The sequence below is a fragment of the Acinonyx jubatus genome, chromosome B4 (assembly GCF_027475565.1).
Source record: "Acinonyx jubatus isolate Ajub_Pintada_27869175 chromosome B4, VMU_Ajub_asm_v1.0, whole genome shotgun sequence".
Lineage (NCBI taxonomy): Eukaryota > Metazoa > Chordata > Mammalia > Carnivora > Felidae > Acinonyx > Acinonyx jubatus.
In genome coordinates this window covers 53,787,441-53,809,217 of record NC_069387.1, presented here as the reverse complement: position 1 = coordinate 53,809,217, position 21,777 = coordinate 53,787,441, and the positions used below count along the sequence as shown (strand labels likewise).

The following is a 21,777-nucleotide window of genomic DNA, read 5'->3' as shown; positions in this document are numbered from 1 at the left end:
TTATTTATTTTAGAGGGGGGGGGCAGAGTGCTAGTGGGGGAGGGGCAGAGAGAGAGGAAGACACAGAATCTGAAGCAGGCTCTGGGCTCTGAGCTGTCTACACAGAGCCTGAATTGGGGCTCGAACTCACCAACCATGAGATCATGATGAGCTGAAGTCAGATGCTTAACTGCTTGAGCCACCCCAGTGCCCCTCAGGGGAAAAGCTTTGACTGGAAAGGATTATGAGCTTTATTCAGGAGGCCTGTTCATGGGGAGAAGCAGACTCTTGTCCAAATGACAGATCTGAGGTTTTCACCTGGCCCAGGAGTTTAAAGGTGCTTAAGGCTGTTCCTCAGTTAAGGGAGTACAGTGGTCTGTAACATTTCTTGAACTTGTAGATACACTGGTACCAGCTACAAATTTTATCTCAGTGCAGGTGGGTGTGGTTGCTTGATGAGGGGTAAAGGGTTGTGCAAGAGACTCTGGTTTCTGTTTCATGATATGCAGAAGGGCTCTGTTCTTTTCTCGGGAAGAATACATGATCTATATTAGGAATACAAGGAAAGATTAGTTAATCATTCATGCAGGCTAAGGGTGCTGACAAATGCTTCAGGAATACTAGTTGACAGGAGAGGTCCAGGCTGCTTCTAGATGTCACTGAAGATTCTGCCAGAATAGGGGCATTCGGCCTGGTGTGCTAGGCGAAAGCTCAGAGATCTGGGTGCCCTGGCTGAAGAGAGGGTGCGCATGGCTGGTGGGGTGGGGGTACAGTGGCCTGAGCTCTTGGGCATGAGTGTGCTGGTGTCCTGAATTGGGCTGGGTGGAGGTGGATGAAGGGGAAGACATCCCCCTCTGCTTAGGGAAGACCCAAGGCTCAAGTCCTATATTAAAGCATATTCTTTCCAGGTGGCCCAGAGGGGAAGGGAAGAGAATGGGGATCAGACACTTCAGACCAGTCCAGCCTCATTCCTTCCCCTCTACCCTCACTCACCTCCCCAAACCCAGCTTATTGATGGGCCATGTCACACTTATTACACACCTGCTGTATGCACCAAGCTCCAAAGAGTTATTGGGCCATTCTCACCCCAGGAACCACTGCCTTTCCCTTGCAGCCCAGGCAGATCCTCAGAGCCCATAGCCGCTGCTTTGATCTCAAGAGCCCCGAAGCCTCTTTGGAAACCTGGGATCTGGAACCTAGATATTTGGGACATACCATGGAGACCCTAAAGGCATGGGGGAAGGGAAGGTTGGGAGAGAGCCCCACAATTCCCTGGGGACAGAATGATGACTTAGAGTAGCAAGAAAGATTCAAGTGAGAGGAGAGATGAACTTCTCTTGAGCAGACAGAAGGGCTTGTTTTCTGAAGCAGAAATCCTGGGCCTGATACAGGGAGAGGGCAAGAAGAAAAGGAACCCATACAGGGAGATCCTCTCCCCATAAGTGTTGGGGTTCAGCAATGTGTGGTGGCGGAAGGGAGTCCACATGCAACAAACAGGCAGGAAACAAGGGAGACTCTGGGCGATTCCTTGGTTTCCATGTGGAGGCGCGAGTCCCCTCCTGTGCATACAAAGTAATTGCGAAATTACGTGCCCTCTGATGGGCTCTCAGACATCACTGATCTTGGGAGGAGAAAAGAGGCAGAGACTGCGCAGGTTACTTTTTTCTTCTGTAAACCTGCTCTAGCAGCTGAGGGGGAGTCTCCCTCCAGTGTAAGTGGAGGCACAGGTGGTGGGACGACCTGATGGGAACAGTCACCATTTCCTCTGTCCTCTCTGAAGATGGAGTGGCTTTGTGGTGACCGGGTAATTAGGCTGTCCAGAGTTCCCAGGTAGGCCAAGGGTCCTGGGGCAGGGCCAGGCTGTGGGCCAACCCCGCCCTGCTGAGGCCATTGAGGAAGGGACAGGGATCGCGATGGTGGGCGGGGCTTCCTCCTGTTGGGACTGAGTTACGTAGGAGGTTTTCCTTGGTCACTCCATTCCTCTGAGCACCCCAGCCCAGCACTTTGCTGACGAGGAGATGTCTCCTCCGCTTCCTTTGACACCTGATCAGGTCTGTACCCAGGAAGAGAGGGGGGATGGCAGGCAGAGGGTATGAAGAGAGAGAAGGGGCAAATGTCCATCGTTTCACTGGACTCTGAGCTCTGCTCTACTCCCTAGATTCTGAAGGGTGGGAAAGGTGTGAAGGCAGGTGCAGAAATGACTTGGAATGGGGCAAAAACGGTAGGATGCAGCAGGGTGGAGAGATGGAGGTAATGGGAGAGTGGAGCCCACTGGAAGGTGGTGTTGTGTGGGGAGGTGAACCAGGAGGGGAGGGAGGCAGGCTGGTTGGGGTGGAAAGTGGTCAAGATGGGAGAGGACAGGGTGGGAGGTGGGCAGTGGAGGGGGTCAGAGGGATGGGTATGGGCAGGGCAGGGAGGTGGAGGAACCAGGATGGGACAATGCCAGATGGAAAGTCAGAGATGGTCAGGGTGGTGGGTTGTCTGGAAGGAGGACTTGAGGAGGATCCCACTGGGAGGAGGGGAAGACAGCACTTCAGAAGCAGTCAGAGCCTGGGAGGAGTGTAGGGAGTACAGGTTGTGGCAGGGAAAGCAGGATGTTTGTGGGTCCTTGGAGGGTCCTAGGAAAGTGAGGATAACACCACCAGAGCCACTTCCCACTCAGGCTGAGGACTGACTCTAGAGGGGAGCTTAGGAGGCCACCTGAACAGCAGGGATAGGAGTGCAGTACCTGCTCCCCTTAGCCCAAGACACCTGAGTGTGTGCCAGTCAGGGTAGGTGTGGGCTGGGCTGGGCTGCTTCTCAACTCTGAGGGCAGAATATAATGGGGTTCCTCTGGAACAGTTTTTTAGTATTCATGTAGTGACACAATCTCACCCACATCTGCTTATCACCCCAAGTCCTGTCATATAACTGTCTCCTGCTCTGTGTATAAAGAATGTTTCAGATAGGAGTAATTTAGGGAATTTAGAGACAACTGGAGGACTCCCCTGGGGATGATTAAACCCTTCATGTCCATCTGTTGTGTGGGCTCAGTGCTCCATGGAGAACTTGGGGACAGTGGTTAGCCTCATTAAAGGTTTCAGGGAAAATTCAACCTGTAAAGGGGCAAGAGGCATGATGGACCAGGAGGGGAAATGGGATAGTAGGTTGAGGGTGGGGAATGGAGGTTGCCAAGTTTGAGATCAGATTTCCCTTGGTGTGGGCCCCTGGTGGTCTGAGCCTGAAGAAGACTGATTTCTGTTGCAGGGACCCAGGACTAGAGCAATGTTGGGGAGATGCTCACCACAGGGGCTGGGGAATGGAATGAGGTGGCTTTCCAAGGGTGGACACATGGCTGATGGAAGCTTTACCTGTTTTACTCTTCACACAATTATTAGGCATATTTTATTATTCCCACCATATAAGTGATGAAACCTAGACTCAGAGAGGTAATGCCAAGGACCCAAGATAACACAGCTTATTAATAGGCAATTCAGGATTTGAACTCAAGTCCTTGGCTCCTGTGCTCTTGCTGTTTCTACCACACTACTGGGCAGAAGGTCTTACTCTGTTACGTGTCTGCCTCAGTTCAGGCCTGGGGGTAGGAGGTGTAGGACTGGTATGGCAGATAGATGCTCTAAAGTGTTTGGTGTATGAAGGAATGTATTGTATCCACAGTTCTGCTTTGGTGGTTGGGCCCAAGTCCTAGAGACTCTGTGGCAGGAAGGGGAATATAGCAAAGGGATTCCAGTGTGGGCCAGGAAGCTGGAAATAGGTTTCCTGTGTAATTTTATGCTTTTCCTGGGCATTCTAGTTCTCTAGAATCTAGAGGTCTGGGCACTGGATCCTTAAAAGAAGGAATAGAGTGGCGTGTATGTGTGCAAGGTGTGTTTGATGAGTGCATGAGAGTATATAAATACGGCAGTGCATGCCTGTCTGTAAATAAGAGTTTGTATGTGTCTTTGTGTTGCACACATGTGAGAATGTTTGTGATGTGTGGGTGTGTATTTGTGTGTATTTTGAGAATATGTGTGTTTGTATGAATGTGAGCATGTGAGTGTGTATCTGCATGTGTGTTGCAGACTAGGAGTCTGGAGTTCTTTCTTGTCTAGTAAGAGAGCAGACACAGAATTGAATACAAGAGAGGCTAATGTCCAGGAGGAGACAAGAGCCCCAAACAGGGGTTTTGTCTCCATATTTATTGATCTCCAATGATCTTAAACATGTGGAGAATGTGAAGAAAAACAATCATACTAATCATTAACTTGTGCAAGAAGCAAAGGGTCTGGGGGTCAGGTGGAGTTTGTGATTGAAGTACATTCGTATATTGGTATCAAACGGAAAGTAACTTCCTGCAGGTGATATAACAAGTTACTCATGATCCCATTACAATAGCTCGCTAGCTGACCTTGGGGACTTTTGCCCCGTGGTTTCGGTTTTCTGCCTGAAGCTTTTTCTAACCCATTTGTGTAAGTAGAACTTATTTCCCCATAGTTCCCCCTTTTTTGTTTTTCTTCATTTTCTTAAGTTTACATGCAAGGACTGTCATGATGAGCTCCTGATCCATTTTTGCTATCAAGTAGTTTGGAGCGTTATTCTGCAAAAGGGTAAAAAGAGACATAGTACAAGTATTCTGCTTCCCAGAGTTATAATGGAGGATTAGTGCCTTTTGTCTTTTTCCTATAAATTCAACAGCAACCTCAGGGGCTTTGAGGCATGCCAATATTTGTGTATAGAAGTTTGGCTTATTAGCTTTTTGTTAGTGATGGCCATAACTTGGTTAAGTACATGGGCAGTTTGATAGTGTGGTGAAGACTTATTCCAGTAACAGTAGCAGAGTCTATAATGCTTCCTGCATCTAGGATCCCAATGATTAAGAGGCTTATGAATCACCTTTGCCTGTTTAATGAATACCAGTGATGGAGATCATGGCCATCAGATGCAAATTGTGGATATATGCAATACCATTGTGTTTTAAGAGGATGCTGGCCTTGTTAGACAGGTTTTTAAGCCTTCCCCATGTTATATCAAGGGCAAGGACATGAGTTTGTGGAGTGGCTTCAGAATGAGGAGTCAATGAAGAGGCTTCTTCCATCTTGAAAGAGCGGGGCGGTGGTTGCTCATTCAGAGTCATTCTCTGGAAGTCCTGGTTTATTGAAAGATATCCTGGGGGGTCTCCACTCCATAGAGGCCCAAGATCTGAAAGAACACAACCATATCCTCTACCCCAGGTGAGTTTAGTGGGTCCAATCCATGTGGGTGCCCCTTTGGGGGTTTTGTATAGCGCTATAGGATGAGAGGGTTTATCTAATTTAGAAGAATGTTGCTTAGCTGCAGTTAGTCCTTGAGGGTCAAGATTTAAAAAGTTAAGAGTGATCGTAGTGCAATCAAGGAGAAGTTGAGGTTGTAATGTAGACAGCTATGGGTAATTCCCCCTCCGGGTTTTTTTTTTTTTAAGGTATTAAGTTGACTATGTGCTCATCCTACAACTGCTTGGCTTTGCATATTATAAGGAATTTAATTTTATCTTCCATTTCCCTCTGCCTTTGTTTCCCACATCACACCCCCCCCCCCCCCCCCCGCCTCGAGCAATTTTGACCATTAAAGTCTTTAAGATTGCTGAGGGTGGATGATCTTCTCTTCTGTAACTTCTTCCTGATGAATAGGGGCATAGAGATGCTGCTACCTATGGGTCAACATTGCTCAGTTGGGGTAGGTATAGGGGAGTTATGAAAGAGAAAGATAGAGTTGAGGGGAACCTGAGCCTTCTTGAGAAGGAAGGATTGTCTGTGTACCAGAAGTTATAGCAGTGAAGTCTTCCAACAAGAGTCACAGAACTATGACAGAAAGACTAAAAAATGGACATGATTAAAAGATCTAATATAATTGATAAGTCAATTCAATTATTTCTGTGGCATATAACACTTAAACAATTAGAGTATCAAGAGATTACCTTGTACCAAAAAAATATTAAAAGTAGGAGTTGCATATAATCTCTAGAATAGTTATAGCATTTACTCAAATGTAACCTAAGGATTATTATATGTTTGACAGTGCTTCCAGAGTAACTTAGCATACCAAAGAAGCCTAATTGGTCAAAAGCCTTAATTTACAAATTAAATCTTGGGAAATTCATTTAAAAAATTCTCAGAAAGTTATAAAGCACAAAGCATGTTTACCATCAGACCCAAATATCCTTAGTTTCTCTGCAATAAGAAGCCAAAAGCAGATAAGCCTTGTTTAGTAATCAATCCTTTCACATCCCATCCTAATCAGAAAAGGCGTAGGAGTCCAACGAATTCAATCCCAATTTATCACGCAAGAAAAAACTTTTTAGGTTACCGAAGTCTTTGATAGCTATTTTACCAATTACCCGTGAAAACTAGGAGACAAAGTCAACCATTACATTAAGTCATAACATGAGCTTAATTGACCTTTGATAGACATGTCTATCAAACACCAAACTTACATTTGGGTCCATCTAAGACAATTTGTTCCCCATGGTTAATTTTTACCTGGAACACTGGTGGGAAGTCTGAAGTGGGTGGTCTTTGCTCCTTGACATCTCAGAGACAATATTTAAGGGTTGGAAAAAGGTTTCTATAGCTAATAATATGGCTCGTAGTTCTAAATGTTAGGTAGAGACTGGTCCAGTGTATAATATATGTTTCCAGTTTTTTCCAGTTTTACAAACGCAAGAAACCTGGTGAGCTTTCCCTGAGGCATCTGTAAACACTGTAAGGGCATTCTTAATAGGTTATAGCATTGGGGTAAGGATGTCCTCAGAGGGAATGTTTTGATTCTTTAAAAGGTTAGATTTTTTCCAATAACAAAGGGGATAGTCAGCGTTCTCTGGATGTAGGGATGCCAAAGGTGCTGGCTGACAATAAGGAGGCTTAGATTCCTTGGAAAAATTTTTATTTACTTTGGGTGGGTCTATATCTTCACAAACATTATTCGCACTCAGGGGGAGAATGACCGTAGGACAATAGGCCATGTAAGAATGACCTCAGGTGGAACATTGGTGCCTTCCATATGGCATGGTTTTATTGTTTTACCTATTCATTCCCAGATGTCTAGGTCAAAGGTTCCTTGCTCAGAAAATCAAGAGGAGTGTTGCTGGATAATCATTAATAATTTAAGGAGTGGTATATGAGTGTGCTGTTCTGTCTTGGGGGTAGGGAGTCTCCCATAAATTCTCTCAAAAGTTCCACATCAGCAAATCTTAATATAGTTTCACTTTTCTCTTACCTCATCAGGAGAGATTAAAGTCCCATGCACTTTTTCTTTTAGGGCTCTAGTCATTCCGTGGCATTCTGCAGTCCTTGAGTACACATCACTTTATAGCCACATTGACCTCTTGTCACATAGGCTTTTCTTCTCATCACGTTGGGGTCCCCATCTGTCACAGACTACGAGTCTGGAGTTCTCGCTTGTCCAGCAAGAGAGCGTGGATGCAGACTTGAATACAAGAGAGGCTAATGTCCTGGATGAGACAAGAGCCCTGAACAGGGATTTTGTCTCCGTACTTATTGAGTGCTCAAGATCTTACACATGTGGTGAACATGAAGAAAACAATCAGATAGTAATCATTAACTTGTGTGTGCAAGAAGCAAAGTGTCTGGGGGGCAAGTGGAGTTTGTGATCAAAGTACATTAGTATATTGGCATCAGATGGAAAGTAATTTCCTGCAGGTGATAAAACAAGTTACTTGTGATCCCATTACAATATCTTTCTAAGTAACATTGTGTGCTTGTGCCCCATGGTGGCAGCTTTCTGCCCTAAGCTTTTTTCTAACCCATTTGTGTAGGTAGAATCTATTTTCCCACACATGTGTATATGTGTGTCCTGTCCAAGGAGAGCCTGAAGACTCATAGCTGAAGATGTCTTTGATTTGTGCACATTTGTAGCAGGATTCAGGCTGTGTTATGGGGTGGGGTGAGTTGGGAGGACAGAATAGAAAGGCTGTCTGTGCTTGGGGTGTGGGGGTTGGGTGGCCTGAGCAATGGGTGTCTCTGCCCTGCCAGGCACAGGGGGATGTCATATGGGTCCTGGGTCTGAGGCTGGGTGGAGACTTGGTCCTAAGGCCTTCACTCAGGGCTTGAGTTGGAAGAGCTTGGATGTCCTGCTCTGAACAGGGAGGGCCAGACAGTGGTGGGTTCAGGCCTACTGTGTCCCTCAACTCCACCCCCATCAAGATTTGGGAAAGATCTAACCAGGCTGCAGCTCCTAACCCTAGGCTCCACCCATTCTGCCCGAGGCCTTAGAGTCCCCAGAAATCTTTGTGTGCCACCTCCTGAGGCTAGGATGACCACAATCACAGTGAAAACTTCTGTCTCTGTCAGTACTAGCCAGACAGGCCCAAACCATGTCTTTGTCTCTTGGAGGCCTCTGGTAAGGCCATTCCTACATTCCTAGTGAATTTCATACCAGCTGAGGTTTTTCAGACCCCTTGTGCTGGGAAGTTCTACTGAGTCTAACTTAAATCCTCTTGTTGCACTTTGTGACTATAAGACCAGGTTGAATTTGTGAAATGGAGCCCAGCACCCTGTCCCCAAATTATGGAAGTGGTCTCTTTGTAAGGGACATGGATCCAGAGTGTAGGGACACTGAGAGGATGTGGGGATAAGTCTAGTGGTTCGTGGATGGGTCAGACGTTTCCTGGGCAGGAGGGCCATGATCAACAGGGCAGATTCAGATAACGGAGTTCAGAAATCACAGGTTTCCCCTCTGTTTCCTCTGTTACTCCAAGCTTTGCTGTGTCAAACAGGGACAAAATTAGAATTTTAGAATTGGAAAGTGCCTCCCTGTCTGCAGCTTTGAGGAGCCTCTGGAAAAACAGGACAAAGAGCAAATGATGAATGAAGAGACATTGCTCTTCCAGCTCAGGAAGTAGGGGGAGAGGGTCAGGGGCTGTGGGACTCTGAGGGGCAGAGGGGTGTGTGTGCTGAGGGTGACAGTGTGCAGTGCATGGTATTTTTGGTGAACATGTCTGTGCTCTGTGGTTAACAGCCCTGTGCGCACTGTCATGTATGTGAACATGTATCACATGGGGAAGGGTGCAGCTTTGATGGGTTTTTTAAACCACGGTTTGTGAGCAGGCTTCCCACTGGGGCCTATGAATTGTGCTTTTCTTTAGGTACAACAGTCAGAACAGATGGGAAGACCCCTGGAATAAGAAGCAAGAAAATGTGGTTCCATTTCTGGCTCTAGGTATCAGCCGGGACTCTGTGAAGTGTCACCTCCATGCTGGGATGTCCCCTGCTGTATGAAAAACCACACAGCCCTTCTGAGCCAGCAGCCCCAGTTCTGGGACCAGAAAAGGGAAGGGGGCTGCAGTGGTGATGGCATTTCAGGGTTCAAAGAAAATGAGGAATGCCATGGGCAAAGGCTGCACAGGGGTTCCAGAATTGGGAAATTCATGGGTTCCTGCTGGAGCCAAAGACTCCCCCAGTCTGGGCAGCCCAGCCTTATCTCAGCACTCTGGATCCTGGCTGGCTCTACAAGGGGAGCTATTCTCTGCTACCCTCTTGTGGCCTCTGAGTCCTTTGCAGGTGGCTGCTGAGAATGTTCCCCTCAAGTTCCCAGGGGCAGTACAGCACCCCTTACCCTCTGGTACAAATTGCCTACAAGAGGAGAAGAGATGTTTGGCAGTCTAATCACATCTTTTCCCCATATCTCCTGGTTTCTGGAGGCACTCACAACCTCCTTAAGGCTGGAAAAGTCTTCCTGAGATCTATCTCTTTTTGCCATTGTCTGAGGTTTTAAGTTCTGCTTTTGGGGATGTGCTATGGAGACAAGGGACTGAGATCAAGATTTGAGCAGTGAGAGCAACTTCTGTCCTCCTTAGGATCCATCTAAAACCTCAGCTTCTCAGAATTTGAAAAAATATACATAAAATCCAAAAATGTAGCAAGAAAATTAAAGAAAAATATTTTTAGTAGAAATTGAAAGTAAAAATGAAGCTTTTCTCTTTCTGCAATCAAGAAAAAGAAAAGAAAGGAAAAAGAGAAAAAAGAAAAAGAAGAAAAAAAGGAAATAGTTTGAAAATTTGAAAAGGTGAATACACTGAGGTAGACTAAAATGAAATGATGGAAGTAAAATAGAACATGAGATAAATTTACACAAAATTAAAAAATATAGTAATAAAATTAAAGAAAAATATTTTTAATAAAAATTGAAAAAAAATTATTTTTTTCATTTGTATATTCAAGAAAAAGAAAAGAAGTGAAAAAAGGAAGAAAAAAAATAAGAAAAATAATTGAACAGATGGACCTGCTAATAGATTGAAGTAGGACTGAAATTACTTCGTTTTCCCCTAGAAGTCAGACTATGTAGCACTTTATAGTCCATAAACTAAGCAGGCTGTGAGACTTGTGTTCTTGAAGAGCGAAGTTGGCTCAGTTGGTCAGGGCTCAGTGTAACAGCTCTGATCTCCACTAGACGGCGCTACTAGCCTACTGGGGTGGGGTGTTGCAGCACTCTTAGGTGTGTATGTGCATGCATGGGAGCAGTGAAAATGGCACCATCCAGCTACCCAGTCTCTGGTTTTGGAACTCTCTTTTCCTGGATCAGCATCATGCACCCTTCCTCTGTCTTCAGCTTTTGTCCACTCCCCGCTTTTTCACTGTCTGTGACCAGGCCCCAGGCAGTACCTCTCTCCCGAGTTTTGTCTCAGATGTGGCTGTTTTCCCCGGCCCCTTATTTCTGAAGGACTGGGGCTTTGACCCCTTCTGCCCCTCTGGGGGAGGGTCTCACCGAGCAATGGCTGAATGAGCAGTGCCTGAATGTTGGCTGCACCCAGCAACGCTTGCTGGACCTTGCTGTTGCTGGTGCCCTGAGATTGCAGCCAGCTGCCAGCCCGCCCCAGAAAAGTTTGCAAGATAGTGTAGCAGCAGTGTTTCAGGGATTATAGGAAATCACAACACACATCTGGCACCAGGTTTCACCCTTAATGACCTTGTTCCAGCACCAGCAAATGTGGCCGCCTTCTGGGGTCTGCTGGGACCAGGTGGCTTCAACAGACTCTACCAAATGTCCTTCCAGCAGTGGAACCACTTTTCCCCATGTGGCCTGAGAACCTCCTGGACCCCACTCTGCTCCTGGGGATTCTCCCTTCCCACCAGAGCACCACCAGGTATCGAGCTGTGGGGTTGTAGCCTTTGCTCTCCCCTTGTTTAGAGTCTGTTTAGGTTCTGAATATTTATTCACTGAACAAATAAATGAATGAAATAAGATTTTCACTGCCACTTAGGTCTATTATTTTTCTACTCAAGGAATGGGGAAGAGCAGCCTTCTCCTATATCTTAGTCCCCTTTTTATGATAAATGGGTGAAAGCTTAAGGATAACCCAGGACATCTCTAAAGACCCACAGGGAAGGAAAATGAGATGGGCCATATGTCATGAGGCAACCTGTGGAGCCTCTTTACCCTAGGAGTGGGTGGTGATCATACTATGTTGCGAGTGGTTGCAACAATTCCCACAGAATTGAAGGGAGGGACTCAGAAAGACTTTTATTACATATGTATTATATGTACATGTATAAAATACAAATATTTATTACAACATTATTCATAACAGCTAAAAGGTATATCCATCAGTGCATGGACACATGAATAAGATATGGGATATACACAATGTAGTATCATTCAGCCTTAAAGAGGAAAGCCATTCTGACATATGTTCCAACACGGATGAACCTTGAAGACATATGCTAAGTGAGAAAAGCTGTTTGCAAAAGGACAATATTGTGTGATTCCACTTATATGATGTATCTACAGTAGTCAAACTCAGAGAGAGAAAGTAGAATGGTGGTGCCAGGGGCTACAGGGAGGGGAGAATGGAGAGTTACTGTTTATTGGATGCGGAGTTTCACCTGAGGAAGATGAACAATTACTGGGCATGGATGGTGGTGACAGTTGCACAACAGTGTGAAGGTGAGGCTCTCTTGGATCACCCATTTTATAATCACAACACCCACTCTGAACACATCCTAACATTTTCTTGTTTCCCTTTTCTCTGCAGTGCTGATTGCAAATCCAACACAATATATAATATATATTAGTTGAACAGATAAAGGAAAGACCATGTTTGGACACAGACTTGAAGAGAAGGCCAAACAGAAGGAGAAATTGGGAAGATTCCATTTTTCATTGATTTTGTGAACTAATTTCTTCTACCTTGGATATGAAACTCAGCCCCACTATTCATGGTGGCTTTTGTTCTGTTTGCCTTTTCATATGCCTTGTGAACTATTTCACCTTGGGACATGTTGGTGTACATGTACATGACACTTACTATTACTTAAAATTCTTGCCCTGAACTCAAAGTTCTACTCCTGTATTCATGACTGCCCCGTACTTCAGTTGCAGGGCTGCTTGAGTTAGGACTTGAGAAACTCTGGGTAAGCCCAGCTTTCTAAAAAGCTTTATACTTGAGTGTTTGGGACCACTTGTTTGATTGGCTCCAGAATCTTCATTGTCCAGAAATTTTAAGGACAAAGAGATTTCATATACTGTGAGGTTAGAAAGGATCCATGCTTGGATACAGGATTGACATGATCTCTGCAGATGTTGTATTTAAATTCACTTCTCTGACACTTTGAGAAGTGAAATAATTATTTAACAGCCTCCTTAGCCTTCCTCTCAAGTCCTTACCAAATTCTAGCAAAGCATCTGGTATCCAAACTCTCTTTGATGCAATTCAGTAGGAGCCACTAGGCCAACTTCCTGATTGGTAAGAGGGTTAACACCCAACCAGGGGAACCAGTAGAACTTACTGCCTTGGAAAATGCTTTGAAAAGGAAATGTCCAGAGTGAGGGCAGTGCCACTCTTAGAGACAGAGGAGTAAACACAATGACCTCCAGGACAAAGAGGAGTGGTTGGGGCTGGCTGGGAGGGGAAGACAGCCTGCAATTTAATGGGTGGATTGTTGGACTTGACAGGAGTTGTTCTGGGAGCCTTGAGCTGAACTTTGGTTTTGGAGTTTGGAAGGAGCTCAGAGACTGAAAGAAATACTGAGGAGTGAGAGGGAAGGGGGAGGTGACAGCATTATGGAATTCATACAAGCTGGCTTCATGTTCCCTGGCCTTTCTCTGCATTTCTTTCAGCACCTCCTATGCACCAAGCACGTCCTTTCAGAGAGACTGTTTCTTAATGAAACAGATTCACAGAGTCAAGGCCCTCAATGACTCTGGAAATGTGCTTGAAATACATGATTGTGCATGCTCTAGCTCCAGTTTACACCTCTGTTTGACCCTGTGTCTCTCAAAAATGAAAACAAAATCCCAAACAAACAAAAAACAAAACAAATTTCCTCTAGGAATCTCAGGATATAGTAGTCCATCAATACATCTATAAATTCATTTTCTCTGTCCTAAATGCTTCTTATGGTTGTTTCATGCAATTATGAGCAGAATCTTTTCCTGGGTAGTGAGGGTTGGATGTGGGAGTGTGGAATCTAGAAAGATGAGGTATATAGATCCTGGCCCTGACCTCCAGAAGCTTTTAGATTATAAAGGAATTTAAGGGACACACTCAGGACACCAGCAGGCAGAAAGGGAAAATTAGTTTTAGCTGAGCATCAGGGTGGACTGTAAGTGCTGATGGGAATTGGATGGAGGTTGGAGATGGGGACCGGTCAGGATGGATTAGGAAAGGCTGACTAATCACCAGGGAAAACATTGTAGAATAGGACTGAAAAGGCCTAGAGCATCAAGACTGGACAGAAAGGAGTGAGGAGGGCATCCCTGGCAAGGCAGGCACTTACTCAGGCCAAAGGCTCATCCCAGGAAGGGTAAGTCAGGATGTGAGGAGCTGAGTCAGGAAGGAGGTGATGGGCCTGAGGGTAGGGAGAGAATTAGGGCGGGGCTCTGACAGCTTGGTTGGAGAGTCTGGAAAGAATATAAACTATCGGAGCAATTGTAGATTACCACGTGGAGAAAGGGCAGTCCTGAAAATAGCATTTGAGGGTGATGTTTCTGTATTGTTGTAAGCTGGAATTGTGGTAGGGTCTCTCAGGGTTCCCATTAATGGCTTTGCTTTCTCTTCCATAAGCTTGCTTGTTTATTGTTCTTGTGCCAGCTTGTGTTGGAGTAATGAAATATGATTATTTAATTACCAGATTCTTTGTTCCTTGGGCTGCTTCTCTGGTAGCTGCATACTCTGTCTGTAGCCCACTCTCCCTCATCTTCAGTAAAACTGGAAAGAGCACAAGAACCACCCTGCACACACAGTTAAAGTAAACAGAAATGATCAAACCATTACCCATCTCCGACCCTGCCATTCACATGGTCCTCCTCTGGGATTCCTGCTCAGGGTCCATGAATGGACTTCAGGAGAGTGTAGGGAATTTTTTGAGACGACCAAACTCAGAGGGCTCTGTGACTCAACAAATGTTAAGAACAACTCTTGTGTCTGTTGGGAGGGAGGTGGCTGAGGACTGTTCCGCAGAGGGAGAAATGTGGTACAAGCATCCTTAGTGCCCAGTAAGGAGCCTCCAGAGACAGTTGAAGGAGTGAAGGAGAAAGAGGAATTGGGAAAAGGGAAATGGGTTTGGAGGGAATGGTAGGAGGGTGCCCCATCTTCCCTTGTTCTCCACCCTCTTTCTAGCAGGTTTTCCTTCTCTGTGTTCTCCATGTCCTCACAATTACAGGATCCAGTTACCCTTCAACTTAACTCCCACAACATTATCTCATGCAATTCCTTGTTGAATCTGAAGTGCGCAGAGTGGAGTCAACCCCTCCCTCAGCCATGGACTGTTAGCATCATTGCTTCCTGTCAGACCCCTTTGCATGCAATGCATTTTATTTTACCCTTTCATCCTGATCTCTATTCTCATTTCCCCTCCTCACTGGAGGCACCTGCTTTAGTGTATTTAGCAAATGCTCTTCCAATCCATGCTCTATATGTGTATTGGATACATTCATCCATTCTACAAATACACAGTTGTAATGTGGGGAATATAGCCAAGAGCCAAACGGTAAAAATGCCCTGCTCTCATGGAAATTACATCTTTTAGTGTGAGGCAAATAATAGACAATTAAGTACAACACATAGTACCTTGAATAATGACAAGTGCTATGAGGAAAATGAGGGCAGGGGGATAAGCTATGGCTGGGTGGTTAGGAGAAGATTGTAGTTTTATATATGGTGATTAAGGAAGGCTGTGCTACACATGTGCTATTTTACCAAATTTAGTGAAGTGGGCAACCATGGGGCTATCTGGTTCGAAGTGGTATGGTCATAGGGACAGCAAGTACAAAGGCCCTGAGGGGTCGGGTCTTGCCTGGTATGTTAAGAGTCTAGAATGGTTAGGAGGCTAGAGAAAAATAAGTGGGAAGAGGGAGAAACTGAGGCTGGGTAGTAGGTGGGTCACTGACAAATACTGTAGGGCTTTGTAGGCCATTGTAAATCCAGACTTTGGCTTCTCCTCTGAATGAAAAGAGAAACCAGTGGAAGATTTTATCAGAGGAGTGGCATGACATTTTTAACAGGTATGTGTGTATCCTTGACAAATACACAGCACTTTGTGGCTGTTTTATAAATGTATATAAATGTGATTGTGTTGTATACCTCATCCTGCTTCTACTTTGCTACTTAACATTGTTTCTGAAATCTACCCATGTTGTTATCTTTAATCTACTTTGTTTCTGACTGCTATGTAATATTTCATTGTGTACATATGGCACATTTTACCTGTACATTCCTCTAGTAACAGAGGCTGGCATAGCTCCAAATTCAGAAACAGTCCTGTGATGAACTCGCTCATATAAGCCTCCTTACGGACTCAGGAGAGAGTTCCCTTGTGGTGTATATCTCAGGGGGAGATGGTAGGGTGGGAGGGTGTGTGCATTCTTAATTCCACTAATTGTGGTTCAGGATGGTGATCCCAGTTACACTCCCACCAGTGTTGGGTGATATTTTGTATCTTCTCATCAAATTCTTATGTGGATCCTGTAAGGGAAGTGAAGTAAGGTTCCTTGCGGTTGAGGAAACCTGAGGCTTAGAGAGATCAAGCAAATAACCCTGGTTTATATAGTGAAGTGGAAGGATGAAGGCTCAAATCCAAAATTTCTGACATAATGTCCTTTGCTTTTAGCACTACAGTATCCAGCACTGCCCCTTCTAGGAATAAGATGAGACATCCATAGGGAAAATATTGATGATGCTGCTGATGGGGGTGATGTTTGAGGCTTGCATTTTTTTTTTTTTTTTGATGCCTGGACTAACCCAGTAAGCCTAGGACCTCCAAGTGTTTAGCACCATGTATGAGTGTGTTTAATTAGGGTACTTAGCTTTCAAGGCAAAATATATGGAATAAAGCTGTTTTCATTGTCTCACGAGAGTGAGCTAACAAGTTTGAATTTTAGTGGATGATTTTGGGGCCGGACATTTATAAAGACTAACTGATTTTCAAAGTTTGGCAGTTTGCATCAGTTTTCAATAATAAACGTTAGGTAGATTATATTAATTATATATTGTTTGCTAGGCACTGTGCTAATTACTCTATAGGCATCATTTCTCTTATGCCTCATAATTACCCTTGAGGAAATTTTACCCTCATTTGACTGCTATTGAAACCAAAGCAGCAAGAGGGTAACTAATTTGTCCAGAGTAGCTGGTATAAGGTTGAGTTTTGATTTGAACCTGAACCATGTATCAGCAGAGCCTTACTCCTATCTGCTAAACTGTGCTGCTTTCCTGTGAAGGAAGCTTTTATAATCTCTTCTCTTTGATATGAGGACAATTTCTTGTCATTTGAGGTGGTTTTGAGCAGCCATGGGAAGGATAGGGCTAGTGGATAAGAATCTCCAGAACGACTGGATATGAAGTATGAAAATATTTCCCAGTCTTCGTCATCCCTGTCTCTGTCCCCCAAAGTGAGAGCCTCTGCCTTAGAATATCCTGCCTAGGTTACAGGGCCTGAGCATGATGCCTTAAAAAAAAATTGACAATTCTTTGTCACCCTGTGTGGATTATACCAGCCATGAATGATGTGTAGGCAAGGTTCATCAGTTTCCTTTTCCTTCACACTTTCATTTCCCTTGCCTTCTACAAGGAAGGTAATACCATTTATATTTTTACCTAAATCAGGATTATAAATATTGTTTGGCTGCAAAGCATGTATCTCAAAGTCAATTAGCTAGGGATTCTGGATTATGTTCTCTTTCAGTTTTCTATTCTCAGTTTGTGTATTCATTCAACACATTTATTGAGCATCTAACTAACACTTTGATAGAAGACACAGGCAGATTAGCTGGAATTCTGATACATTAGGATAAATGACACATGGGGAAGCCCAGGTGCTATGAGAACACACAGGAAGAGCAGCATAAAGGTCAGGGGAGGCTTCCTGAGGCAGCAACTTCTGAGCTTGGAACTGAAAGAGAAGTGGGGGTTAGCTAAATGCAGGAGACAAGAGGACATTAGAGACAGGTAACAGGGTAAGTGTAGAATTTTGCAGCTGGAGCAGGGAGTGGGCAGGGGATGAGCCTGGAGGAATTAGCACAGGCCAGATGCTGAAGGATGAACTTAGCAGGGAGGGCAGTGGAAACACTGAAGGGTTTGAAGCCTGGGTTGGGGGGGGGGTGCACATCAATGACATTCACAGTGTAGAAAGATTCCATGAGTTAAGTATTGACTGTCTATGTGTGTGCTTCTTAGTAAATCATAACCTTGGAACTGGTTGCCACTGGTGGGTGGTTGATAAGGAGTCTAGATAGATTTGTACACAGAAGCTTTGACCCACAACATTAGGATTTCTTTTGATAATCTGTACAGAAGACTGTTCAATTCTGATGTGATCTTTCTGTCTTCAGAACCTCTGGCAACATTTCCTAAAATTCTCTCAAAACCAAAGCCTGAGAAGTGAGGAGAGTGGGGGCTGTATGACTTTTTTTTCTCTGTTCTTCACTACTCATTTCTGGGGCATTGCTGTGAATTGCTCACCAAAGTCTTGCTCCAATTCGGGAGGCAGCCATTTGAATAGCAGCAGTGGTGAGGGGGAAGGAGGAACCACATGTAGGGTTCCTTCGTTAAGAAAATATCTTTGGCACATTGAGACCATGGTTTGAGTGAGTGGAAAATAACTATAGTGGAAAATTAAGAGTGAGTTACAAGTTAGTGTTTTAATATAAGCTCACAGAGCAGGGCAGGGTCTTGAGGTGGCTAGCAGCTGACATCATAGATGGCCCAGGGTGTTTATAGAGCATAGTGTGACTAGTGAGCAGAGTTCCTGCAGAAGTGAGCTCATCTTCTTTACTGGAACTTAGAGAAGGAGGAGAGATAAGGAATTGTTTTGGTTGTGAGCAGCTGAGCTAGGTGACTTCTTTCCTTCCTACCCATCACACTCTCATAATTGTGGATTATATTAAGTTTTGCCTGGTTGCTTTGGGTGAAGTTTACTGAATTTCAGAATTCACAAAATGGCCTTTCTGACTCTTCTCCCTTAGTAATGGACACTTGGTTGGCTTATGCACCTGTTTCTCTAGTGTTTCCTCACCAGACAGCCTGTTCCTGTAGTTCTTGCAGGTAGTTATGAAGGCCCTGCCTCTTTCTCCCTCTTCCTCTCTTCTCACAGAGCCCCCTGTCGGCCTAGATGGGTAAAGGGAAGGGTTGGACAGCACATTTGCCATCAGTATAGCTAAATGGATGATGCAAAATGAGGAGAAAGGTGGCCATCTGACCTTGGGAACTGATTTTGGGGCAAAGAGTTTCAAGACACTGGGACCAATATTTGTATTTAAACTCAGATGATACTTAAGAAATGGTTCTGTAACTGCAACAAGGACTGCTAGTCCATGAATTAATGTGTCATAACTTATGCTCAAGCACCACACAAACATCCCATGTGTAAATTATTGCACAAGAATTTCATGCCCTTTTGTGTCCTATAGCTTCATTAGTCCATGAAGCTACATGAGTTAGATGAAACCCAAAGGGGATTTTTGTCATGTAGTGTGTAAAAAGGAGAATGTTGGGAGATATTTGATGCTTTTCTGAGGGGAAAGCAGAGTTGATTTTTTTTTAATGATTTTCTTTGATTTCAGTTTCTGTGATGCTCGGGCTGCAACAGGTGACTTCTGAGCTGTGGTTGTGAGCTTTCTTTGTTGGTTGAACACCAACTCATTTCGGTAAACATTTATTGTTTCTTTAGGCATTATGAAGGGTATCAAATACCAGATGAAATACAAAGCAGCAGCTTTGAAACCTGAGGAAGGTACTTTGGCAGCCCCAACTCAACTTGGCTAAACTTAGCCTCACTGAACCAGATCCCAGACTCTGCACCCTGGACTTGCTACAGCTCTGTGATCCTGGAATAGTCTTCAATTCCAGCTAGAATGCCGTGTCAGACACTTCGTGGATTTGGTCAAAAACTGGTACGCAGACGTAAGCTGAAGGCACAGGTGGCTGAGAATGACCCACGGAGAAGATTGAGCACTCTGGATTTAGTGACCCTGGGTGTGGGCCGCACACTGGGTGTAGGTGTGTATGTCCTGGCTTGTGAGGTGGTCAGAAATCAAGCAGGACCATCCTTTGTGATTTGTGTTTTGATTGCTGGCCTATCTTCAATGTTGGCTGCACTGTGCTATGCAGAGATTACTGCCTGGGTTCCCCATTCTGGCTCTGCATTTCTCTATAGCCATGTCACTATAGGTGAGCTTTGGGCTTTCATCACTGGCTGGAACCTCATCCTCTCCCTTGTTGGTAATACAGTCATTTATTTCCACGTATTGTACTTAGCTTTTGAGTACCAGCGTGTGACACTGCAAGAAATTATCTTACTGCATGTTTCCCACTACGTTAGAGAAGACCATATAAGCTTCATTTTTATGTTCCTTCCGTGGTTTCTCATGTATTTCTGGTATGATTCAACTTCCTCACTTGCCAAAGTGCTCATGTTGGTGAAAATTTTGGTTCTCAGTTTTGTCATCATCGTTGGCTTCATTAAGGGGGACCTGCACAACTGGAAGCTCACAGAAGATGACTATGCAATGGCTGGTCTCAATGACACCTCGAGCTTGGGCCCTCTGGGCTCTGGAGGATTTGTTCCTTTTGGCTTCGAGGGGATTCTCCGTGGAGCAGCTACCTGTTTCTATGCATTTATAGGTTTTGAGAAAATTGTTAGCAGTGTTGAAAAAGCCCAGAACTCCCAACATTCTATCCCCAGGAGCATTGTGATTTCACTGTTCATCCTCTTTGTGCTGTATTTTGGTGTCTCTTTAGCACTTACACTTATGGTGCCTTACTACAAGCTTCAAACTGGGAGCACCTTGCCTGAGGCATTTCTCTTTATTGGCTGGGCTCCTGCCTACTATGTTGTAGTGTTTGGATTTTTCTTTAGTCTTTTTGGAAATACCTTTCAATTTATTGGCGCCATCAAAAAACTGTTACACGATATGGCAGTGAATGGACTCTTGTTCCCTGTCCTTACCAAGATCCTCAGTTGGAGTTACTTCTACCGCATAACTTATTTGATCTTAATGATTATTGCAACAATCACGACATTCTTCTTTGGACTCATTGATGTTGTGGACCTCATGTTTATTGGGTCCATGATATCTTACTCCATGGTTGCTATTTGTGTTCTCATCATCAGGTATCAGCCTGAGATGCAGAATAATGAAAATGAAGCAGAGGTGCAGGAGGAGAATGGACCAGCAGCAGAGAGGCTAACTCTACAAGGACTACTTTCTCCAGGCAATTCCACCCCCACTCCACTCTCTGGCCGGGTTGTCCGTGTTTGCTCCTCACTGCTTGTTCTGCTGCTCACTTTTCTTTGCCTGGTGCTGGCCCAGTGGCCAGTTCTGCTTTCTGGAGACCCAGTGTGGATTTCAGTGGTTGTGGTGCTCCTGGTGCTTATCACTGGGATCACTGGGGTCATCTGGAGACAGCCTCAGAGCTCCAGTCCCTTTCACTTTAAGGTCCCTGCTGTGCCTCTTCTCCCAGTACTGAGCATCTTCATGAATATTTTCCTTATGATGCAGGTGTCAGCTGCCACCTGGGCCCGATTTGGTGTCTGGATGCTGATTGGGTTTGCTCTGTACTTCAGCTCTGTGATCCAGTACAGCCTGGCCTCTAACCATACTTATGCTAGGACCAAAACTGTAAACTTTGAAGTTAATAGTTCCAGTATCTAATTTTGTTTTTGTTTTTGTTTTTTTTTTTTACTTATCTGCTTTTCAATTGTGCCTGTGTCTGCTCACTGACTTAAAAACATTACTAAAAATGGGTGCCTTGGTGGCTCATTCGGTTAAGCATCCAACTTCAGCTCAGGTCATGATCTCATGGTTTGTGAGTTTGAGCCCGGTTTTGGGCTCTTTGCTAACAGAGTCTGGAGCTTGCTTCAGATTCTATGTCTCCCTCTCTCTCTGCCCCTCCCCACCTGCACTCTGTCTCTATCTCTCAAAAATAAACATTAAAAAATTCATAAAAATATTTTTTAAAAACTCAAAAAATGTTTTTTTTTGATAAAATATTCAGTAGCAGTGGGGTGCCTCACTGGCTCAGTCAGCAGAGCATGTGATTCTTGAACTAAGGGTGGTAAGTTAGAGCCCCACATCGGGTTTAGATTTTACTTAAAAAATATGCGGTAGCAGAATTACTGGATTACATAGTAGGTCTATTTTTAATTTTGTGAGGAACCTCCATACTGCTTTCCATAGTGGCTGAACCAATTTACGTTCCTACCAATAGTGCATGAAGGTTCCTTTTTCTCCATATCCTGGCCAACATTTGTTTTTCTTGTCTTTTTTATTTTAGTCATTCTTATAGTTATAAAGCAATAACTTATTTGTATTATTAATATACATTTCCCT

The 21,777-nt window shown here is 44.5% G+C and overlaps 3 protein-coding genes across 6 annotated transcripts in view; all 3 read left to right on the top strand.

Annotated features, from left to right (window-relative positions):
- Positions 1 to 21,777, top strand: part of LOC128316363 (cationic amino acid transporter 3-like) — a 293,114-nt gene that overhangs the window by 48,372 nt on the left and 222,965 nt on the right. The window lies entirely within an intron of this gene.
- Positions 1 to 21,777, top strand: part of LOC106977155 (cationic amino acid transporter 3-like) — a 156,419-nt gene that overhangs the window by 32,973 nt on the left and 101,669 nt on the right. Inside the window, exon 1 of one of the 4 annotated variants that reach the window (XM_053225968.1) lies at positions 1,904 to 2,030. The exons of the other annotated variants lie outside the window; for them this stretch is intronic. The gene's annotated coding sequence lies outside the window, so the exon portion shown is untranslated. Of the gene's footprint in view, positions 1 to 1,903; positions 2,031 to 21,777 lie in introns of those variants that run through there. 4 annotated transcript variants of the gene reach the window in all.
- On the top strand, positions 1,938 to 21,099 carry LOC106967984 (cationic amino acid transporter 3-like). The gene is made up of 2 exons (XM_053199620.1): positions 1,938 to 2,030; positions 19,116 to 21,099. Exon 2 carries the CDS (start codon positions 19,300 to 19,302, stop codon positions 21,097 to 21,099), a length of 1,800 nt encoding a protein of 599 aa, XP_053055595.1. The 5' UTR covers positions 1,938 to 2,030; positions 19,116 to 19,299.

Excerpts from the sequence above, each read along its gene's own strand:
- LOC106967984 (XM_053199620.1), top strand. The coding sequence starts at position 19,300 with ATGCCGTGTCAGACACTTCGTGGATTTGGTCAAAAACTGGTACGCAGA.